Source organism: Myxocyprinus asiaticus, chromosome 6, assembly GCF_019703515.2.
Source record: "Myxocyprinus asiaticus isolate MX2 ecotype Aquarium Trade chromosome 6, UBuf_Myxa_2, whole genome shotgun sequence".
NCBI lineage: Eukaryota > Metazoa > Chordata > Actinopteri > Cypriniformes > Catostomidae > Myxocyprinus > Myxocyprinus asiaticus.
In genome coordinates, this window is record NC_059349.1 from 26,003,124 (window position 1) to 26,027,741 (window position 24,618).

Consider the following 24,618-nt stretch of genomic DNA (forward strand, 5'->3'; position numbering starts at 1 on the left):
TTTTGTTTTTCTACACAAATAAGCACATGAGACTAACAGAGACTTTACTGCTCTTTACAAATACAAAGAAAATGGGAACATTCAACATTTTAAGGCTTCAAATCAAAAAGATAACAGTTTAAAGAAAAATCACATTAGATTTGATCACATATTACAATTTTTAGTGCAGAAGTATCATGCTGTGAGCAAAAGACTGCTTTACACAACACTACTCATTTTTAATATTAAATGGATATTATTCCATATATAAATAAAAATCATTGCTACTTACTGTACATATGTTGCCCTCTGTAGGTTGAAACACCACAGCACTCAGTCTAAGGTGAGGACTGATAGTGTTTTTTTCTTTGTCAAATGTGCTTACTGTATGTGACTCTAACTAGCCAGTAGATGGCAGTCTATCAAGTTTTTGAAGAAACTACATAAGGGCTCTTGTTGTTGTCCATCCTCCACACTAAATCAGAACTACATCACCCTTGGTTTGCTAGTTAAAGGGATAGTTCACCCAACAATGATAATTATCTATTCTATTTACTCACCCTCATGCCATCCCAGATGTGTATGACTTTCTTTCTTCAGCAGAACACAAACAAATATTTTTAGAAAAATATCTCAGCTCTGTAGGTCCATAAAATGCAAGTGGATGGTGATCAGCACTTTAAAGCTCCAAAAAGCACAGACAGTTGTTGTAAAAGTAATCCATACGACTCCAGTAGTTGAATTAATGTCTTCTAAAGCTAAATGATCTCTTTGGGTGAGAAACAGATCAATATTTAAGTCCTTTTCACTATAATTGTTTACCTCTGTTCACTCTCCGATGCGTGTCAAAGAGGTGACTCGGTTGACGCTGCCTCTCGCGTGACGTAAGTGCGCTGGCATTTTCACGCAAGAAATTACTCGATACAACCTGAAGAGCAGCTCAATTTGTTTACAAGAGAAGGTTGTTCACAAGCTTCATTGGTTTTGCTTTCATTTGAACATGCCAGCGTGCTTACGTCAAGCGAGAGGCAGCGTGAACTGAATCCCCTCGTGATTGCCAAGGAGACTGCTAATGTCAAGATTTATAGTGAAAAAGAAGTTATATTTTGGTCTGTTCTCACCCAAAGCCATTTGGATCGCTTCAGAAAACATGGATTTAACTACTGGAGTTGTATGGATTACTTTTATTACAATTGTCTGTGCTTTTTGTAGCTTTAAAGTGCTGATCACCATCCACTTGCAATGTATAGACAGAGTTGAGATATTTTTCTAAAAATCTTTGTTTGTGTTCTGCTGAAGAAAGAAAGTCATACACATCTGGGATGGCAAGAGGGTGAGTAAATGATGAGAGAATTTATATTTTTTGGTAAAATTTCCCTTTGAGAATGAAAATTAAACCAAAATAAAATAAAATAATTAAAAAATAATAAAACACACTCATTGTCTTGAGTTATAATTAACCTAATAGACAAATGAGGATATGAATATCTGCATCTTTACCTAATTAAACTACGCCAAATATAAACTCCACAGTTTTTTTTAAAGAAAAGCACACAAAATACTGTGAAGTTCAGTCTGTCACTGCCCAACGTTTTTAAACCTAGTTTTTAAATCTAGTAATAGTTTGTCCAGCCATCCCTGCTGAAAAAAACAAAAAACAATAAATAAATTAATAAATAAACAAACAATAGAAACCTCACAGAAATTCTAATGGTTTTAATGGTTATAATGCTAAATGTATTGGTTTTAATGGAAACTATAATGGTCTGTACTGGTAATGTGTTGGCTTCTATTAGTGGCATGTTATGTCTAGTGGATAACATTAAAGACCATTACGTATCTATAATGGAAACCAATACATACCATTAAATCCCATTGGAATATGACCCAACACTAGACTCGTATTGGTATTCGTAGTGGAAACCATTAGAATTTCTATTATTTAATGTTTTTGTTTTTTTGTTTTTTATTTATTTTATTTTTTCAACAGGGAGGCTAATGTAGGATGTAGGCTTATCGACGACCCGAACGAGGCACAAATGTTCTAGCATCTTAATATTTAATTTAGACAACTAAAAATGTTTTAAGGTTATTTACATATGAATACAAATCATCTACTATCCATGTCATCAAAATACTAAACGTGAGCTTTTCTCACCGCTCACCTGTTTTGACTATTTATTTATAGTTTGCGTTCAACCTGTTCTACAATTGCTGCATGACAATCGGATTTGTGGTCAACACTGACATACTCAGAGGTAACATCAGCATGAATGAACCATGCGGTCCTCCACAGCCTTGACTGTTTCTCCCTCCACAGCCATCCTCTCACTTGCCTCTACATCCTCTATACTTTAGTCCTTTTGTTTTGTTTTTAGCGCTCCCAAACTCCCTTTAGTTGCGTATAAGGAAATGCTTCAGAAAGTTAGTTGATTTGCATCCATTTGCAAATAAATAAAGCAGGTGACGTGAGGTAATTACTGGGCGCGAGAAGCGCACACTGACAGATTCAGAGTGTGATTACTGACAGGCTTTCAAGAAGCGCGCGATCGGACATCGACTTTTACGTCGATGGGGCGTGAAAGGAAAGCTTGTATACATGTCTGAGACCTGGCTGTTCAGTCAGTCCATCTCTCGTATTTAAGGTAAACTTAGCTGACGGGCTACTTGCAGAACTTTTTGCCCCACTGAAGAAGGACATAATGCCTGTTCGACGGGGACACGTTGCGCCTCAGAACACCTTCCTGGACACAATCATTCGCAAATTCGAGGTTCAAAGTGAGTGAATGATATCTGTTGTTAAATGTACTTTAAACAGAATGTTTTTAAATGCAGTTACTATCTATCTATCTATCTATCTATCTATCTATCTATCTATCTATCTATCTATCTATCTATCATTACAGTTATTATTATTTGAGCAACTTGAATGATTTTCTCTAAATCTTTGCTTCTCTTTCAAAGTCTTAGAATATCCTGTAATGTTGGAATATAACACTGTAAATTGTTAACATTTATATTAATTTCCATTTTAAGGTATGGCATTCAGCTGAAACACCATATTATATGATTATTCGGGAATACTGTCAAGAAACTGGATTTTAAGTTGTAGTGGAAATATTTATACTGTTAAAGCCTACTTTTTATTATTAACATTGATCAAGAGGAAACAACCTGAAGTGACATTTACCTAACACACCAATAATAATAACAGACACAATACTATGTACAACTAGCCTACAAATCATAACAATTATGATAAATGAAATTCATAGCATTTAAATAATTTACTATTATTTACCTTTTATTTTATATAGTCTTTTGACACTTAACTTTTTTCTTTCAATTTAAGTTGAAAGAATATTTTTTGTTATATTTTTTAATAAATTTTTATTCTTATTTATTTTTCTTAATTGATTTTAAAATAAATGTTTATGTATCTTGTATTCTTTTTAAATACTTTTTATGTAAAGCACTTTGAATTGCCTTTGTGAATGAAATGTGCTATATTAATAAACTTGCCTTGCCTTGCCTTGCCTTGCCTGTAGGCATAACACAACATTTCTGATCAACACATATTTGGTTTTGATCAGATTTGTTCATTGAGAAAGTACTGTAACTAAGGTAAAAATATGTTCTTGTAAGTTCCTAATGAGGTTCATCCAGGATGACACCATGATTTATGAATTTCTTGCATCTCTTCTTATCCTACTTAAACAGATCGCAAATTCATCATCGCCAATGCTCGAGTGGAAAACTGCGCCATCATCTTCTGCAACGATGGCTTCTGTGGCATGTGCGGCTACACACGTGCAGAGGTCATGCAGAAGCCGTGTACCTGCAGTTTTCTGTATGGACCACACACTGGAAGACCAGCTGTGGCCCAAATGGCCAAAGCCTTGCTGGGTTCTGAAGAAAGGAAAGTGGAGATCTCCCTATATAGGAAAGATGGTAAGCCTCTTGGGGGGTTTACCTCTGTTAAATGTGCTATAAGTAAATTTAAACATTCATTTTTGATATACAATTACAGAGATTCGTTTAGAAAGGCAAACTATAACTGCTACAATGAGCAGGCCTTCAATGGTAGTATGACAGCAGGCAATAACAATTCTTTGGTATGCCTCTAAAGTGACTCTCCCATACATTTACAAGACCAAAGTATATAAGTATATGTTTATCAATGTCCCTATGGTAACCCTACACCCAGTGTATTTCATCCCATCCACTAATACTAACTTATTTTTCTGCGGCATCTCATTAGAACTGTACTGTACTCTATGTGAGATTAAGATAGCATGCTATTGATTTGCTATTGATTTTGGAGTTTAGTTGGTGTAGAAGACGCTTTTGTGGAAGTCTCTCTTACCCAAGCATCCTTTATTGTGGATATTCAGTTGCTAGACAAGGACTACAGTCCAAGAGCTATCCTAATTATGTCTATTTCTGTCCTTCCCTGTGTAAACATACACCATTTCTGGATGATGTGTTGATTTCCAGGACAGGTGGGCATTTGAGAATAGAAACAATAGTCATAGAAGACATAATTGCACTAAGGACAGTTTCTCACTATCCAGTTCAATTCCCAGTTCTATACTCGGGTATTTCAATTGATTGAATAAGGGCATCATAACATTGTGTCTTCAAGTGGTGCTCAGGACAGAGAGCAATGCACACAATGGTACTTTGAGTCTAAGATAATAACAAGTCAGCAACATCACAATACTCATGCTCAAGTTGACCTGTAAGACTTCTTAGATGGTAAGAATGTTCTAACATGCTAACAGAGCCCATAAAGCTGCACATACTGTAATCTGCCATAGGGTTTAGACAGGAAACCTCTGTTAAAAGTCCCAAAAGGTTATTATCATATAGCAATATCATATATTTTTTTCAGATAAAGCAGAATTTCTACTCAGTTACCTTTATTCCATTTGAATAAGACTTTGCATCTCAGTGCCAAATGCCAGCAAAACTGAACAGATATGAGGTAGTGAAATAAAATATTCTTCAAGATTTAACGAGAGACAAGTCAACTCCACAAATAGAACCAGAGAGGGTCTGGAAGTGAGAAATGTAGGGAGGTTGAAGCGCATGGTATTTTTCCACAGATCCGGATGTTAGGAATACCTTTCAGTGTACAGTACCCTTTGTAACCTAACCACCCCAAATTTCTCAGGTGTGCTCAGGCTACATTTAGCCCTTTTGAAATATGAGACATCTCAATATTCTGACTTCCTTACATTGTATTCTAAATGTCATTACAGTAAGTCATACGTAACAGTAAGATTTAGGATATACTGTATGTACACATGCATGCTTATGTTCAGACATGTTGCTCTGCGGGTATTGTGTCAGTACAATTTATGTCAAATTCATCACCCACAACTAATAATATTGTTATTGAATAGTATGTTCTAAGTATGTCTAAAAAACCTGGAGAGAGCTATCAACTTTAGCATTCCCAATTATCACAATAGCAGTTGCTCAGCTGGCACATGCAGCCCCAGAAGTACGCATTTCTTTCATCTTTGCTTCATGATCACTATGGAATAGGACTAGGTGATATACCGAATATTCATGGTATAATCATGATGATTTTGCTGACTGTATAAAATTAATCAATATCATAAATATTGCAATGAATTTTTTGTGTTTTTTATTTGGCTATAAAGTTTCATAAGTTTCATCGCATCAGTAGATAATTTTACGATCCTTCAGGGCTGCACAATTAATCAAAATAATAAATCAATAAGTAAACTGCAAAAGGCTGCAATTCAAGACAGATAAACATATATTACCTACTATAATGATGGTCAACATTAAGGTTCGAAAAGGTTCAGAAAGGTCGCGAAACAGAAGAAGCTGCTCTTTCTTGCACTGTTTTCCAGCAGTGGTGCTCCCCAAAGTTGAAACTTACACTTACAGCACCGATGTGAAAACATTAAAACATAAAAAAATTTGAAGTTAAATGTTGCAATCTGCATTCACAGACAATAATTCAAAGCTTGTGTTCTGAATTCACAATTGCAGACAAGTAGTAAAATGACATTCACATAAATACAACTACAGACACAAACTTGTATTACACATTAACTTTTGTTCATTTTCACATTACAACCACAAATCGGCACTTACATCCTCTCAAATCTGGCACTGCAACTTTAAATCTTAACGCCTTGACTTTTGCAACTACTTTTGAGAAAAACTTGTAGCAAAACTCACTTGTGCACTTGTAAAATCCTGATGTGAGAGAGAAAGACCAGAGTTCGGTGGGGGAGGGGGAGGGGACAGTGAAGTCGTTTTATTGGTTGATGCCTAGCCAATGAATGCCACCAGTGTGGATCATGTTAACTGGGGATGTGCACGTGCATGTGAATAATTTCTCTTGCCTTTTCAGCAGATTCGTTCAATGTGAAATGCCAAGGAGCAAAGAAAAGACGTTTTGCACATTATACATTTTTTTGGTAACGTTATTAGCCCAGGGTATTTTAACCCAGATCAGTATGCATGGTTAGCAGACACGCCAACACAAGACCAATGGAACCAATGAAAAGAGAGCAATCATTTTATCAAGATAGTATTTTTCATAAAGAAATACATTTAATTTAAGTGTATTGGCCAATTTCTGAGACATTTCAGCCTATGATGCTTTAATTTTGCAAATAAAATAACTCCACTTGCGATTTACTGTTCTGACAAGTGTAAACGGCAGTTCCTATTCAAACCAATGTCCCACGTTAACATAGGTAACCAAGTTACCCTGTGAAGCCATTAAAATCATTCTAAAACTGTGTCAAATTCATTAGAACAGACAACAATGAAACAATGAAACAAAGCGGGTTAATCTAATTATTCCTTATTCTCAGATTATTGCAATAATCTGTGTAAAAATCAGAATAATCTTCTGCAATAATAAACTGGTGTACATGTAAACATAGCCAGTGTTGTGGTGTCGGACTAGATGGGCCGCTCAACAAAAAAAGAGACATTTTTCTAGAAAATTAGCCTACAAATTGTTTACTTACTGTATAGTTGCTGGGACAGGAGGAAGTATTTTACCACTGAAAAAGTTACACACAGAATGTTAACATCAACAAAAAATACACATTTCAGCTTTAAATGGTTAGTTCACCCAAAAATGAAAATTCTCTCATCATTTACTCACCCTCATGCCATCCCAGATGTGTATGACTTTCTTCTGCAAAACACAAACAAAGCTTTTTAGAAGAATATTTCAGCTCTGTTTTTCCTCACAATGTAAGTGAATGGTGACCAAAATTTTGAAGCACCAAAAAGCAAATAAAGGCAGCTTAAAAGTCATCCACACAACTCCAGTGGTTAAACTGATAACTTCAGAAGCGATATGATAGGTGTGGGTGAGAAACAGACCAATATTTAAGTCCTTTTTCACTATAAATTATCCTCCCTGCCTAGTAGGTGATGATACACATGAAGAATGTGATTTGCCAAAAACAAAAGAACAAGAATGTGAAAATGAAAGTGGAGATTTATAGTGAAAATGTACTTAAATATTGATTTGTTTCTCACCCACACCTATCATATTGCTTCTGAAGATATGGATTTAACCAGTGGAGTCTAATGGATTACTTTTATGCTACCTTTATGTGCTTTTGGAGCTTCAAAGTTCATGCCACCATTCACTTGCATTTTAAGGACCTACAGAGCTGAGATATTCTTCTAAAAATCTTCTTTTGTGTTCAGCAGAAGAAAGAAAGTCATACACATCTGGGATGGCATGAGGGTGAGTAAATTATGAGAGAATTTTAATTTTTTGGGTGAACTATTCCTTTAATCAATATGTGAGTTTGCTAGAAAGCAAATATACACAAGAGGGAACATTAAATCTAAGGACTTTGTCCTTAGGTATTCAGTTACACTAAATATAAATACACATTAGAAGTGGTCGTGTAGATGTGGTCGTGTTATAAATCTGTAGGTGGCTAAAGTCCAGAGAGTCATATATTACTGAAAACTAATGTGAGGTAATGGAGGTGTCATGGTCTGTGATAACGTCATACAGTCTGGAGATGACTACTGGAAGTTTCTGCACAAATTATCTGCTGGAAGGACACATGAAAAGCAAAGCTCCTAAAGAGGGAACTTTGAAGGATAATGATGTTTCAGCGAAAATGCTGTAATACACGGCATGGCCATAATGCACATTTTTAACCTTTTAGGGATATTGTAGGTAAGAAAAATGAAGAAAAGTAGTATAAGTAGCATAAATAACCGTTTTGTTTCATGAAGTTCAAGAAATAGTATATTTCTCAAACCACAAATGCCTGTTTTCCTGTATGGCACTCTTTTTGCTGTAAATATCTTTGCCTCAGAAGAGAGTCCTTGGGAAGGGCATTTAAAGCAAAGTGTGGAACTAATGGTGGTTGCACCAGTAATCTTGCAGCACAAAAGAGCAATTCCAAAGTCGACTCAGTTAGTGAATACTCATCTCTCTTTAAAGCTTGTTGGTCCTCTGAGGTTTAATTTAGGGGAAAATTATTGTGAACGGTATAAAGAATAGCAGATTATGACTTAATGATGACCCTTGGGGCAGATTGTGCTCTTGCAGTCAAAGATCTAGGTATGACTTTTGCCATGAGCTTCCCATTTTAAACTTTGCTTACATTTAATGAGATATTGTAGAGCCTCATTAGTTTGAGCTTTAAATTTGTATGAAAATAATGCTATTATTATTATTATTTACTCATAAAGGGATAATTCACCCTAAAGTCGAAAATTCTGTCATCATTTACTCATCATCATATGACTTATTTTCTTACGTAGAACACAAAAAAAGTTATGTTAGTCTCAAGCACTATTAACTTTCATTGTATGGAAAAAGATGCAGTGAAAGTGAATGGTGACTGAGACAGTCCAACATCTCTATTTGTGTCCCACAGAAGAGTGAAAATCATATGGATATGGAAAAACATGAGGGTGAGTATAAATGATGACATAATTAAAAAATGTTGGTGAACTATACCATTAAAAACACAACCCTATAAATTGTAGATCCCCAATATTAAAATATGAACAGTGCAGAGACAAGGCCATATTTATTGTACATGTATTGTAAGTAACAAATATTTTCTGCCGAATAATCAAAGATTTTGATGACTTGAATCATAACCCATTTATGAGCAGACCAAGGAGAGGTCCAATGGAAGACCTCCGATCAACACAGAAGACAGAGGATGACCCTGCTCATCAGTCTTCATATTCTGGTAATGGCCTCCTCTGCTATAATTAGACAAAGTAATGACTGAAGCCATCTCTGGGAGTTAATTATTTAAATGTCCGTTCTTCATCCCTGAGCTCTCATAGCAGAGTCTTTTCAGAAAGCCCCTCTGCAATATTCCAACTGAGCTTGTAGTTTCAGATGCTGATTGACCTCATTGACTTGTTTATTAGTTTATATTGTTGCTAACCTGGTTTTGCAGCTGATTTTGCCATACTCTAAAACATTAACCTGCATTTGTTACATTAAGAATTTATGTGTACTTGATCTAATCCATAAAAATTACTTTAATTGGGGTAACATACACTACCGGTCAAAGTTTTGAAACACTTACTCATTCTTTATTATAATTTTTTTTCACATTTTAGAATAATAGTAAAGTCATCAAAACTATGGAATAACATAAATGGAACTATGGGAACTATGTTGTGACTAAACAAAATCCAAAATAAATCAAAACTGTGTTATATTTTAGCATCTTCAAAGTAGTCACCCTTTGCCTAGAATTTGCAGACATGTACTCTTGACATTTTCTCAACCAACTTCTTGAGATATCACCCTGGGATGCTTTTTAAACAGTATTGAAGGAGTTCCCATCTATGTTGGGCACTTATTGGCTGCTTTTCTTTATTATTTGGTCCAAGTCATCAATTTCAAAAACGTTTTTTTTTTTTTTGTGATTATTATTATATTTTAGTTTTATAATGAAATCAATTAATATGGTGGCACAATTATATTTTTGTCTACAAAACTAATTTCAAACATTTAAGCATACGCCTTCAGATCAAAAGATTTTTAAGATCATGAGAAACATTTCAGTCAAGCGTTTCAAAACTTTTGACTGGTAGTGTAATTTCTCAGATAAATTATGTCAGATTAAATAACAGTTTGAATGAAATAAAACCAATAAATTTAGCACATAGTTTACACATGAAGCACATTTTCATGTTATCTGACATAACTGATCTGATTTCCCGCTTGTTTCATTCATCTTGTGTAAATATGATTTTGACCATACCCTGTAAAATTTTTTATTTAAGGTATGCTAATAAATGTGCTTAATGTGGTAACATCTGAATTAACTGCTTTTTTTCCAAGTCAAAAATGTTATTTATCTGATTTATTTAACCTGGTGAATTAGGTTACATCAATTAAAGTAATTTTTAACAGGTTAGATTTAGGCATGTCATAAAATAATGATTTATCGATTATTGATCGGCACATTATTTTATCTATATATTTTTAAGGCATCGATATATTAACATTAGCTGACATTTAAATCCGAAGCCTATTTTGCATGCTTTCCAAATTCACTCAGTTGGGCTTCTGTTTAATGTCTGCCGTAATAGCGTTGGGAAACCACAAGGGGGTGAAATAACATTTACCGAAGCAGGTCGCAAGACACAGGTATCACAGCATAGGACAGGTATTTTAGAGCTCCTTGCACAGTACATATACACACAAATGTTACGAAGGTTTTTGTACTTCTTCAAGAATGAAAGTGACGTTGATGAGTTTACAGGATAGTGAATGAAACTGGTGTAACTGCACCTTTAGAAATTATTATGCAATTTCTCTATGTATTGTTGGGGGTAACAGCTTAGTCCCCAATATGAATATTGAGGAATAAAAATGCAGGCTCAGGTTTGCAAAAAACAGAGAGTTTACTGATTGTTCTCTGCAGTTCCAATAAGCATCACAAGTTAATGGGATCCAGTAGTTCAGAAATACAGAAAAAAAAATGAGAAAAAGAAGCCCCCATTCAAAAACGTTCACAAGCAGTTATAGTCATATGCAAATTGAATTAGAGATGTCACAGTACAACACTTTCTAAGATTCTGATAGGTCACTTACTTCAAACATTTTAGCACTTTACAAATATGGTCTGTTTCCACATTTGTGCAAACAATAATTAGTTAGCCATAACATTAATCAAGTTCCCATCATTGGTTTTACAGAACTTATATGCAGATGTCACAGGTTACAGGTTACAGGCACCATAAACAATCCAAACATTAAATGAGTTAGACATTGCAATGGGTAGGCGCTATCTCCTCTAGGACGGAAGGCCTTCTCCCTAATCTCAGTGGAATATAGGGCCTCAACATCTGCGGAAAATTAGGACAGATTGCGGAGAAAGAAAAAGCACACACAAGGCCTAATATCCAGTAGTCACCTAATATGATAATAAAATCATAAAGAAATTCGATGTTTCAGTTCAATGATTACATGAGGTAGATATGTTGTATGCAATAGTTGCTTTTACAAACCATATAAAAACATGGATAATAATAAATTCATAACTAAAATCTCTCTCATTCAATGACTAATGATTGAATTAAAATAGAATCAAATGGTTATAGAATAGGTGATTATGTAATAATTATAACAGATATATATTTTTGTGAATAAATTAGAATGCATATGTGTCAGCAATTAATGACCTTAAACTTAAACACAGTGAAACTCTTACTTAACCTGAATAAGTGATCAATGAAATAGTTGCAACTCACATGAGTATCTGTTCTCTGGGAGCCGGGCTAAATGAGTAAGCACTGTTAATTGCATTCCTGACATGGGTCAGAACCTCAGTCACACCTCAGAGGACAAATACATGAATGACCCACAACATTCATAATTATAACATAACCAGAATAAATGCACATGACTAAAAACACTTTGATTACCTTTTGATTATAACAATTACTAGTAAATGTATTCAACTCATCAATAGACTAAAGAGACAGGGGTAAATCCACCCCTTCAGTATCTTTGAAGAGGTTTCATTCAAGCTGTCAAACCACAAAAATACATATGAGTAACTGAAAATACATTGTGTAGGCTATATGAAAGATACACAATATATCATCCACTGATGACTAGAGTAAATAATCTTTGTCCTTTGATAATGATTTGGGTCGAATTTAATGGAAAACAATGTGAGTTACGCTCCTTGGCGATGCAGAATTTTTATCAGCCTCGAGAGACGGTTAGCCCACGGTGTATGCATACATACCTTCATTGAAAATAATTGTTTTGAATTTTAGAACGTGCCATGTCATCCATCAGACATATCCGGTGTGTGACCCCCTTTTAATTTACCCTTCTGCTCACACTGTACCAAATTTGTGTTGAGTAATATGTTTGAAAAGACAGACTTTTGTGCAATGGGTAGCCCTATCTGAAAAAATCCTGATATATATAATTAATCATCTGGAAAATTTCTGATTATCAATGCTTGAAAAAGGCATCGATGCTAAGCCTAGTTAGATCAAGTAGAAATAGATCCATGAGGTAACAGAATGAACATTGTGAATTCGGCAACAAAAGGTCTAAAGTTCTTCAGCTGAAATCATGTTTCACTGTGCTAACTGAAATTTGAACTACTGTCCCCAGTGGCCAAAGCAAGAAGTGTTGTTAAACGTCTGGGCAGATGTGAGCTCCAGTTTCCGGGTGAGTGTCGCCAAAAGCAAGTTGTAAAGCGAGTTGTTTTTAGTTGTAAATTTCTAATACATTCAACAGGAATGCATATTTTATTAACCATATGCCCTAACCCAATTTCCAACCCTAAACCTAACCATCAGTGGAGTAAAAATGTAATCTTAGATGGAAAATGCAACCTCTGAATCAGGCTTATTGTTGATTATGTGAACGCAATTTGTTTCTGGTTTCCATGAGACCAGAACATATGTCTCTGAGGCTGCTCAAGCAACATGCTATCAGTTATGCCATAAGAAAAGTTAAACACATTTGAATTGATGCAAAGATGTCTGATAGGAGATGGCACTTGTCAGTAAAGGCCCTGATATACTTCATATGAAATCGAAGGACGAACGATTGTGACATCATTTAGAACAAAATCTGTCCAAAAAGTAGGTTTTTTTTTAGTTTGTTTCGGTGGTCCTTAACAGCTCACCTGGACGAACTTTTAGGAAATGTTCTTACCGGCTGCTAAACACCTTACTGCCATTGGTCCACGTCATCGGTAGGTTTGACTTGGAGCTCCACCTACTTTGAGGCAGACAGCTTATTCCCATTCACAGCGTTAAGTTAAGATCTGTCAACATGAACACACCGGCGTGCAGTTATTAGCAAGCTGGTGCAAATTTACCTACATCTGTACGATCTTTCGCGTAGAGACATTTTCCAAGAACATGTCATGCATTTTTTGTTTGTTTAATTAACCTACAAAAGGAATTTAATCTACTCAAATACTCTTAAGTGCCCATTCACTCTTTTGATTTACATGCTGCTTCACTCATGTGCCTCCTGCAGTGAAAGCCATTCACACATCTGCCCGTAGTAAGATATGCCCTTCTTATCATCATTCTTTTGTCTGTATTCTTTCCATTAACACTCTTTTATACACCAATCTTTGCAGTTGTTTCAGTGTCATCATAAATCACAAGAATAGAGTGTAATCGGCACATTTTATGCCCACGTATAGCGTGTTAGCGCCATGAAATCAGAATGTAAACAAGACAAACTGAACATTTTCTACTGCATACATATTATTTTAAATCATCATTGAGTGGTTAAAAAAAGCATCTTTTACTGATCTAATGTGAATTCTACTCATAGGATGAGGCACAAAGCCTTGATACATTTTTTTTTTACTTAGCAGAATGGGGTTCATGTCAGGATACCGGATCATTCGGTAGCAACATGTCGACTTCAAGTGTGATCATGTTGGAGGCAGCAACTGCAGGTTTTATTGTGTGTATTGTTTAGTCATTATGCCTCTGTTTTGTTGTTGATTTGCAGGAAGAACTTTGTATGGAATCGTTTTCTTTGTCAGTTTCTTTAATGACTGCATGTATGACATTGGATTTGCTTTATTGCATGCCTCAGGCTTAAAATTGCTTCACTTTTGACGTGATATTTTCAGAACTGACAGTGTAACATGAACTCTAACAGGCTTCTTGTAGTTGTTGTTTTTTTCAGGGGAGTAGTCACGAATAGGCCAGCAGTTCAGCTCAAACCTCCGGCTAATATCTAAATTTGCATGCCATTTGTTTTATTATGATATTCAAATCCTATGAGTAAATCGAGAGGATAAGGGAGCCCAAGGTCAAATACTGGAGATACAGAGCTGCATGCTACATTTTACAGTCTAAATATCATTACGGCAGGTATTCTCAAGAATAAATGCTGCCCACTGAAAAGAGTAAAGTTCTAGCTCATTTTAAGTCATTATTAGGTTTGCATGGAATTTGAGCCTGGAAAATTCTGCAGAAAGCTCCACAAATTTCTGTAGAATTTATATGCCATTCATGTGTGTCTGATAGTGATTTCAGCTTCGAATAAGTTGCACAGATTCTGTGAAGACCTAGTCATTGTTCACAAAATGCAAAACAGAGAAAAAAAACAAAACACAACAAAAAACACTAGAGCCACTTAACATATTTTACATCAGGGCACTAAGTGCACTGTCCCTTTCATAGGTACTGTCACACTATGTGACGGTTAATAACTGTGCCCAGCAGAGTTGTGTCACACATGCAGTATGAGTTTCTACAACAGCCAGTTACATTACAAGCTGCCAGATTCAAATCGTCGTTCACGCTGACACAGGCTGCACTGGTCAAGCGTCTGTAATTTATATTCGCTCAAACAGTTACTCATACAGTCTTTTAAACCACAGAATAAGTTTATTTTATATACATATATCCAACTCGTCACCAAAGTACCATGATAAAAAGTTTACAGCTCTTATACACACGGTCAATACATAAAAAAAGTCTTCCTCTGATGCGTGCTGCCATTTGTTTACATTAGTAGCAGTTGTCATTTGTCAAACAAACAGCTACTCAAAGTGTCTTTTCAAGAACATACTATGTTTATTTTATGTAACAAACAGCCTAATTGTCACCAAAGTACCACGATAACAGTTCACAGCTTATATATGCACAGCCATCACATCTAAACGCACAAACTTCCCATGCATGCAGCTATGTTTGCTGATTAGGTGCAGATGCGGTTTTCATTCACATAAACAGCAACTCATACAATCTTTTCAGGCATATAATACATTTGTTTTCTGAAACAGACAGCCAAACTATCACAAAAGCACCACAATAACAGTTTAAAACTCGTATACTCACAGTGAAAACATGCTGATCGAGCGTGATTATCCGATGCATGCAGACAAGTCATAAGTGATTGTCTCACATACACACACACACACAAACACACACACACAATGTCTGAGAAGTCAAACAGTGCATATAGGCAAACTGAACTGCTGATATTATTTGTTCATTTGTTTTTTACAGCTATAAAAATTAAATAAAACAAATACAGTACAGCAAGCATAACCCATTTGTTCACATCAAATCAAATCACTTTTAATGTCGCACAACCATATACACAAGTGCAATAGTATGTGAAATTCTTGGGTGCAGTTCCGAGTAACATAGCAGTCGTGACAGTGATGAGACATATACCAATTTACAATAAACATCAGATTTACAACACAATTTAAAATCTAATATACACATAATTACACACAACACAATATACAAATAATAACATACAATGTACAGTATACAATACACACAATATAGATACACATTATACAATAAAAAAGTATATATAGTATATACAGAATGTACAGTAGGTTGTATTGTGCTGTATTGACATTCAGGCTGTCGGTTGATAGTCAGTTGCCAGTGTGTTGTTAAGAGAGAATATAATATATAATAATATAATTTATGACAGTCCGGTGTGAGATATAAGAGTAATAAAGTGCAGTGCTGATGTATTTTGATCGTGGGAGATCAAGAGTTCAAAAGTCTGATTGCTTGGGGGAAGAAGCTATCATGAAGTCGGCTGGTGCAGGTCCTGATGCTGCAATACCACCTGCCTGATGGTAGCAGCGAGAACAGCAGTGAGAACAGCTGTATATAACATTTACTACATTATATACAGTATTTTCTTTTCTTTATGACAAGAAATAAAAAATTAAAATGAAAAAATAAATAAATAAATAAATAAAATACTTGTCTACACTCTGCCCCCCTCTACCGGCTGTGCAGTGTCATGTGCAAAAATAACTCACTCCAGTGGGCACTGCAGGGGAATTTTGACCCTACTCATGAAAAGGCTATAAATCTGCAATTAAGAAACTTTAGTGCCTTAGATTGAACAAGGCCTCAAAATGCATGCTTACATTTATTGATTGATCTTTACTATCTACAACTTCACTTTCCTGAAAAATGCAGTATGTTTTTTTTTTTCAGTTTAGTGGCTGAGGCTCTGAGATATTTTCCTGAAAGCACAGGACAAATATGATATGTACAGTGCACATTGTATCTAAACCATATCCTCATAACAGACAAGAGGATGCAAGGGAGAAGAGAAAGAAAGAGATGAGGGGGTGTGGCAGGCTTTAGAGGCACTAAATCCCATTATTAATTTCAGTTTTCTATGGTGCTTATGTTCTTATGAAAACAATACAATTTTCTCTGGTGGCATTAACCTCTATCGCCCTAATAGCTGCCTCTGTCCTTGGTACTGAAGAATTCAAGATCCGATTTAGTTTGTAAGGTTTGCAAATGAAAGCTTGCCTTTTTCCATACATGTTTACAAAAATCCATTGAGATTTTCGAATTAGACCTTGAGTTTTTCAGGGAGGTATGCAATTCCTCATATAGGGTCTCATTTGCAAAGTAGACCTTGCCCTTTTGATGACCTGCTCAAGACATTTTTTATGTTGTTATTCACCAACACTGTTACATCTTGACACATTTCAATATAAAATGCATTTAGTGACAGTATAATCTGTATAATAACAGGACAGAATTTGTGCTCACCTGTATTGGTTTACCATCTTATACCCTATTAAGATTATGACGCACGAGATGCAGGGGTTAGGGGCCATTAAGCAGCAGATGGTTATTCTGTATGGGGCTGTGTTGTACAGTAGCAGATGCCACTGGTATGAATTAAATGATTTAAAGAGGAATAAAGGAGTATGTTTCACTTTTTAATCCCTGAGTGATGGCACCGTGTTCCTTGTCCCATTGTCATCCTGTCTGCCCTTGAATTCATCTCTGCTCTGAACCACAAGGCTGGCACAGAGAGGGGCTGATTGGGTTGGCAGTGTGAAGAGAGCTGGAACCACAGTGCCAATGTGAGACAGCCATTAGTTTCCACAGTGAACAGTGAGGGCTCACGACATCTGCCAAGCTGGTTATAACTGACCTTAACATCATTCTGCACACCGTTCTACTCACTTGCAGGCTGTAATAGCACCAGAGGTTGACATCTTGTAAATATCTGTCAGAGGGTTCAGAGGGGATAAATTGACTTAAATACATATTACTAGGGCTGCACAATTAATTGAATAAATAGTTGAGATTACAACTACAGCTGCCACAATTAACGATTCAGCAAAAGTGTCAATTATAGCAGTCCGTGTAGGTCTACTCATGTTGCGTCACAATGTGCAATTTAATTTTCAACTTAACGTGTGTTTTTGTGGTGGTTCATCATTTTAACCAATCAGAGACATGTCCATAGCGTGCTTCTGTATATGATTTATTCAAAATTTGAATAACAGCTTTGTTTTTTTATGCTTCTGGTAGGGCCAATGTGAAGATGACTATTTACATAACTAGTCTTGATTAACTGATGTATAAAACAACAATAAAGTCATTCAGGAACACAGTTTCACATTTTCTCTGCTTGTTTTGTATGTGTAGCCAACATAAAGAATATGGCATGCAGTTGATCCACCCCAAATAATTATTTGAATGTAAATTCTATTAATTGAAATCAATCACAATTACAATATCAAGGGAAATAATCGAAAATTTTGATTTTTGTCATAATCATGCAGCCCTACATATTACTTATAATATTACTTACAGGGAAGACCGAGGCTAGTTGTCACACTTTTTACTCCAGTGAAAATATCTCAGGGTAGGTTTATTTTTGAAAGCCAATTTCTGCATAGCGATATACCTTAAAGTCTTGGCTATTAAAGAGCTAATGAACATTTTCACTAAAATTGGCAAGGAAAAAGGGCAGCATGGAGGCTCAGTGGGTAGCACTGTTGCCTCGCTGCAAGAAAGTTCCCAGTTCAAGTCCCAGCTCACCCAGGGCCTTTCTTTGTGGAGTTTGCATCTTCCTGTGTTTGCATGGGTTTCCTCCAGGGTCTCCTGTTTCCCCCACCTTCCAAAAACATGCAGGTTATGTGAACTGTAAACTCTAAATTTCCCATAGGTGCAGAGGTGGGTAGTAACATGCTACATTTTCTTGAGTAACTTTTTGAAAAAAATAAATAAAATACTTTTAGAGTAGGTTTAAAAATGGGTACTTTTTACTCTCACTCAAGTAAATGTCTAATGAGAAAAAAAAAGACTTTTACTTCGTTACAATGGGCGGCATTCCTGTCGTAACATTACTGGGTTTAATTTGAATTAATGCGTAATTTATTGAGAGATTATTGAATGGGGATTTTCACACAGTTGCGCACGCTGTCACAGACTGTCACACAAGCCGAGTTATTTACTGCTACAGCATCATGCTCTTCAAAGTGAAGCACTTTCTTCACTCTACACAGTGAAAAAAAAAAATAGTTTCATCATGCAATGCCTTCATTTAACACCAAGTCAAGTGGATATTTCATGATTACATTTGCAGCTCCAACTTAAGGCAGCACGCTGAGGTAAGTCTTGGCTCTAATGATAATGCTGGCTTTTCTGTGACATGGTCATTTTCAGGGTGATTCTGTAAATATGGGCTCTTGTGACATCAGTTTTTAAGTACATTTTTAAATCTGCAGCAATATATCAGTGCGCTTTGTCCCACATCCCGCATGTCATGAGCAGTATTTACGCATTCACCTCGCGGAAAACTATCACTGGAATAGTGGATAGTTTTCACTATTACTGGAAACTATCGTGGCTACTTTGGGCTGATTAACTGTATAAATCTTTGTATACATCCAAGTTAAGTGTAAATGTCTTTTGCTCTGCCGAACGTGTAATTGACAACTGGAGTGCGAACAGACAGCATTTCTGCACGTGGTGCCCTACGCAGGCTGCATACTCTGCGTTTAGAGAGTGGGGGTACTGGGTACAGAACTAATGATCTAAATTCTTTCGACACTGAAAACTGTAACTACACTGAAATAAGATCTAAAAGCAATGAAATAGTGAAAGTAGGCATTAATAAAACATGATCTTGCTTTGGTTTATATTTCAGCATTATATATAATGTCCCTGTGGTACATTGTTCAAGTTTTCACCGTAATAATTACTAGAAAGGTTTCCAAACCTCTCTTCTTATTGACAAATTCATCCAGATCTGACAAGAGCCCTTAAAGGGATAGTTCACCCAAAAATGAAAATTCTCTCATCATTTACTCACCCTCGTGCCAGATGTGTATGACTTTCTTTCATCTGCTGAACACAAATGAAGATTTTTAGAAGAATTTCTCAGCTCTTTTGACACATATAATGCAAGTATAATATAATCCATTTGGGTGCCAACATTTTAAAGTTAAAAAAAATCACATAAGTAAGCATAAAAGTAATCCATACATTGATTGGTTAAATAAATATCTTCAGAAGCGATGTGATAGGTGTGGATGACATTAACCAGTGAAATAAAAAATGGCACTCCATGTCAAAAAGGTTGCCGACCTCTGGTCTAAAATCTACTTATTGTGTTGCATGGAAGAAAGAAAGTCATACGGGTTTGGAACAACATGATGATGATGAATGATGACAGAATTTCCATTAATAATAGTAATAAAAATAATGATTCTGTAATACATGTTAAATATGTATTATGTAATGGAATGTAGGGAGTTAACGTCCATTATGTCATTTGTGAAGAGTTACTCGCTACTTGAGTATTCTTTTAAATTGATACTTTCTTACTTTTACTCAAGTAATTATTTATGTTAGCACTTTTACTTCTAATTGAGTAATAAAAAAAAAATGTTTAATTGTACTTTTACTTGAGTACAGTTTTTGGCTACTCTACCCACCTCTGCGTAGGTGTGAGTGTGAATGTGTATGTCTGTGTGTGTGAGCCCTGTGATGGACTGGCCACCTGTCCAGGGTGTTTCCCTGCCTTCAGCCCGAGACAGCTGGGATTGGCTCCAGCACTATCCGTGACCCTACATAGGACAAGTGGCTATAGAAGATGCATGGATGGATGGAGGGATGGCCAGGAAATAAGTCTAGCCATAGAAAAAGCCATACACAATCAAACATGCAAACTTAGCTTCCAAAAAAAAAAGATCATGTACTCACTGTGATACTTGTGTGGTTGAGACAGAGGCACACTTCCTCTTTCACTATTTACATTTTAGGGATATACAAATAAATACTTTGAACAACTCTTAAAACCCAGTCCGAAATTTTCAGTTTAGCAGTAATAAATTAAATGAAGTGTTATTGGGGGAGGACCTTTATGCAGTTGTATCAGTTGTAGCAAATCTCATATTTGAGCTTCACACCCTCAGAAACCAATCACTGCTTTGATCACCATGGTTATTGAGTTGTCAGCACAAAATAATAATATAGTATTCTTTATGTTCATCAGTGTCTTGTTAAATGTTCAGTTTATTCTATTTGATTCTATATTGTACACTGTTATTATTTTATTTCCATTACTGGTGCCACATATTGTATGTAAAACAATCATTTCAATAAAGTACTTTGAAATCGGACATAACCAAGGAACTGTTGTTGTGTGGTGCCCTCTAGTGGTGGCAAAAACATGTGGGAAGTGTCTTTCCTGTACTCCTGCTACTGTATTTGAGCCCCAAACCTTTTAGCCTCTGAATGTGCATCCATTATTGCAGACTTTGAAAAAAAAATTACCCCTTTCCACACAGGTATGTGCTTGCCATGTCTTGTGGATGTGGTTCCAGTAAAGAATGAGGATGGCTTAGTCATCATGTTCATCCTGAACTTTGAGCTTGCAGATCAGCAGGACAGACCCCTTGACAGCCCAGGCAAAGACATCAACCACAAACACACCATCCCTTGGCTGTCTAAAGGTACTGAGATACGATTGACAGATTTTATTCATTATATTTTATTTAATTTACTGTATGTTTTGGAGCTGGTATTGCTTTCTTACTTTGTAAAGCACACATGTACATTTTGCTAAGAAATTCATAAAGAGGTGTAATAATTAGGTGATGTGCTTTAGTTGTACATTTTCTGAGTGACTCAGTCTTGTTGCTGCAAGATTTTAATCAAAAGGTAAAAAACCACTAAGAAAAAGTACAAAATTAGCCTTTGCTTTAGAGCAATCCATGACTAGAAATTCCAGCAGACTTAAAAGACCACGGTGCTTTCTCTAGGTCAGTTAAAAATCAGGTTGTTGTCAAATCAAAATTGTCAACATGGTATTTACTGTTGTGTTAAAGGTAGGTAGGTTGCATATGTTTGATTCTTCTGCATTGGTACTTATCTAGTGTGATTTGCTTTGATTTATTTGCTGATTTTTGTGTTTAGTATTGTAAGATTATGTATAATGTGCATAGATTGTTTTGGTTTAGTGTAACTGAGGTAGAGGTTTTCTTTTGTAATGATGTGAATGTGTTATGATGTATTTGTTTTATTCATGTATGTTCTTATCTGATGCTTCTGTTTGTTGACAAGCCTTAAATGTTGTCATAGTTGTGCCTGATGGTGTTGACCACTGTATGAACATCTATTTCTTACTCTTGTCCTATCTTCTCAGCAAGAAGACGCCGGCTCAGGTTGCCTCTGCCCCTCCTGCGCTCCCTAAGTGGCAGCAAACAGTCTCTACAGGACGATCCAGAAAAGGGTTACATGCAGCCAATGCCTCATATGGGCCATGAGTCAGTAGCCCTGGACAAACTGTTGTCTCTGCCTGAGCGCTCTGCGCTGGGTGGATCTCAGCTTTTGTTGTGGGAAGAATTGGCCCAAAATGAGCCCAAAAATGAGCCACGGATATCAGAAGCATCCCCTCCCCTGCCTCAGGGCTTCTCCCAGTCTTCCCCACGGCTGCACAACCTTACATCAGAGGCATCTCCGTCCAGCTGCAGCATGGCCCATAGCCGTTCCTGCGAGAGCCTGTGTGGTATGCGGCCCTCACCCTCCACCAATGATTTCAACTGGGACAAGAAGCTGCCTGTCAGACCCAGTAGCACAGGTAGTGATAGAAGAAGGAAGTAATGTCAGGAGACATCAGGACATCAGCAAAGGTTATGTTGTCAGTCAGTGCAAAAGAGAGTGGCTGACTTGAATTAGGGATTATACAGAGTATACAAGAACACTGTAAAAAAAAAAAAAAAAAAAAAATGCAGTTGTTACCTTAATTAAGGGATAGTTTGCCCCAAAATAACAATTCTGTCATCATTCATCACCCTCATGTTGTTCCAAACCTGTATGACTTTCTTTCTTTCAAGAAACATGAAGTGATATGTTTTGCAGAATGTTAGCCTCAGTCACCATTCAGTTTCAAAGTCATAAGGGAATAACATGAGGGTGAGTAAATAATGACAGAATTTTTATTTTTGAGCTAACTATCCCACTAACCCTTTAAGCTCAGAGGGACCCGCTGAGAAAAAAATATGAATAAAAATATGAATAACTACATTCTTGATTAACACAAAGTAGGTAATGTTTTAAAGCTAAGAAGCTGTACTTTACAATGCATGTAGGCATTATGTCCAAAACTGAACAAGAGCTTTAAAATTAGCAGACAAATCAGAAGTGTTCAGTTTTGATCATTTATTAATAATTTGCACTGCACATTTTATTGTAATCGGTAAAAACATCAAACTAATCAAATAGCCATGTGTCATATGTCGTTGGATGTTCTCAAAGAGTAGAATACAACCAGCCTATTTGTTCTTTTACTTTACTTATTTGTTTTACTTACAGACAAAAATATAGTGAGTAATAGCTAAGTATATTCAAGGATGTCTTTGACATGCGTTACATGTAAACAGGTGTTGCTTATATGCCGCGTTTTCGCTTATAACTTCACGAAAAATAATCCAACATGAGGCAAAATGTGGACACAGCACATAATGTGATATCTGGCTAAAAACACATTAGCTTTCCTGGATCAGATGGCTTCATCTAAAATGATTTAGTATGTTGTCCAGCATCATGGAACACTAAACCAATCATATTAGGATTCAGATCACTCCAACCAGAAGTGGAAGTCATCCAAATATGTGCAGAGAGGATCGTTCACTCTAATTACATATGGCTACCAAGTACATGACACAGACTCAATGATTGCTCAAATGACACAGAATGGAACTGAATGAAATCTCGTTATTCGTGCCAGCATGATTGGAGAGGGAGCATACCTTTAGTTATTTTTGTATTTGCATGTGTAATTAGTTCTTATGTGTCACGATCAGAGAGGCTCAGGACCCAAATGCAGAATGAAAAAATAATGGTTTATTTAATACAAAAAAGAAAAGACAAAATCCAACATAAAACTCCCATAAGGGGGAAAAAACAAAAAAAAAAACTACCCCATAGGGGAAAATGTAATCCGGGCAGGGGCAGAGGGTAATGGGGAATCAGAACCGACTGGACCGATGAGGGATGGGAGAATCAAAGACAGGACCAACACACAAGACAGACTGGAACAAACCAACAGACCGACCGAATACACAAGCACACAAGATGAGCTGGCACTGGACAGCACACAAGGAGAGACTAAAATAGGGAAGGAAATCAAACAGGTCAATGCAGGTCAGGTGTAACAAATGAACTAATAATGGGAAAACAAGGAGGTGGGGTATGACGTAAGACAGAAAGACACGCTGCAATATAGAAACAAAACAAAGCTGCATGCTCTCACAAGACAACAAAACACCCAAATGGCATGAGCGCACATCGCCAAGACAATAAGGCAATATACGCCCATGCCAACCGACAAACAAGACAAAAGAATGCGTAGCAACACCAAACAAAGTGATGCCATGCATTCTCACACTAAATTGAAACCTGAGCGTACATCGCGAGGCAAACACTACGCGATGCACGCAACAGGCGACAAAAAACAAGACAAGACACCTGTGCAAGAGTTCGGCCACACACAACACAAGACAGCTCGTGACCCGGGTGCGCAGCACAATGCGAGGCGCACCCATGTTCGCGAGAGACAGACATCAATTATTGACAGAATAACAGACAGAAACATGGAGAATGAGTGTCCGGATCATCAAGACAGACCGAAGAGCGCACTGCACGGAATTCAACCGAAACCGTGCGCTCACACAAAGACAGACAATGAAACACAAGACAGACATGGGACGATGATGCCACGGTCCTGTCAGACAAAAACCCAGACTGACAGAGTGACAGGACCATGACAGTTAGTGAGACCATGACAGTTAGTGAGAGGGGTGGACTGGGACT

The 24,618-nt window shown here is 36.5% G+C and overlaps 1 protein-coding gene across 3 annotated transcripts in view; it reads left to right on the forward strand.

Moving 5' to 3' along the window:
- Positions 1–2,533: 2,533 nt before the first annotated feature.
- LOC127442836 (potassium voltage-gated channel subfamily H member 6-like) overlaps positions 2,534–24,618 on the forward strand; it is a 93,807-nt gene continuing 71,722 nt past the window's right edge. For all 3 annotated transcript variants that reach the window (XM_051701052.1, XM_051701053.1, XM_051701055.1), the window contains exons 1-4: positions 2,534–2,757; positions 3,700–3,930; positions 21,093–21,257; positions 21,950–22,384. In XM_051701052.1, coding sequence (XP_051557012.1) covers positions 2,682–2,757; positions 3,700–3,930; positions 21,093–21,257; positions 21,950–22,384 — 907 coding nt within the window. In that variant the 5' untranslated portion in view covers positions 2,534–2,681. The remainder of the gene's footprint in view (positions 2,758–3,699; positions 3,931–21,092; positions 21,258–21,949; positions 22,385–24,618) is intronic.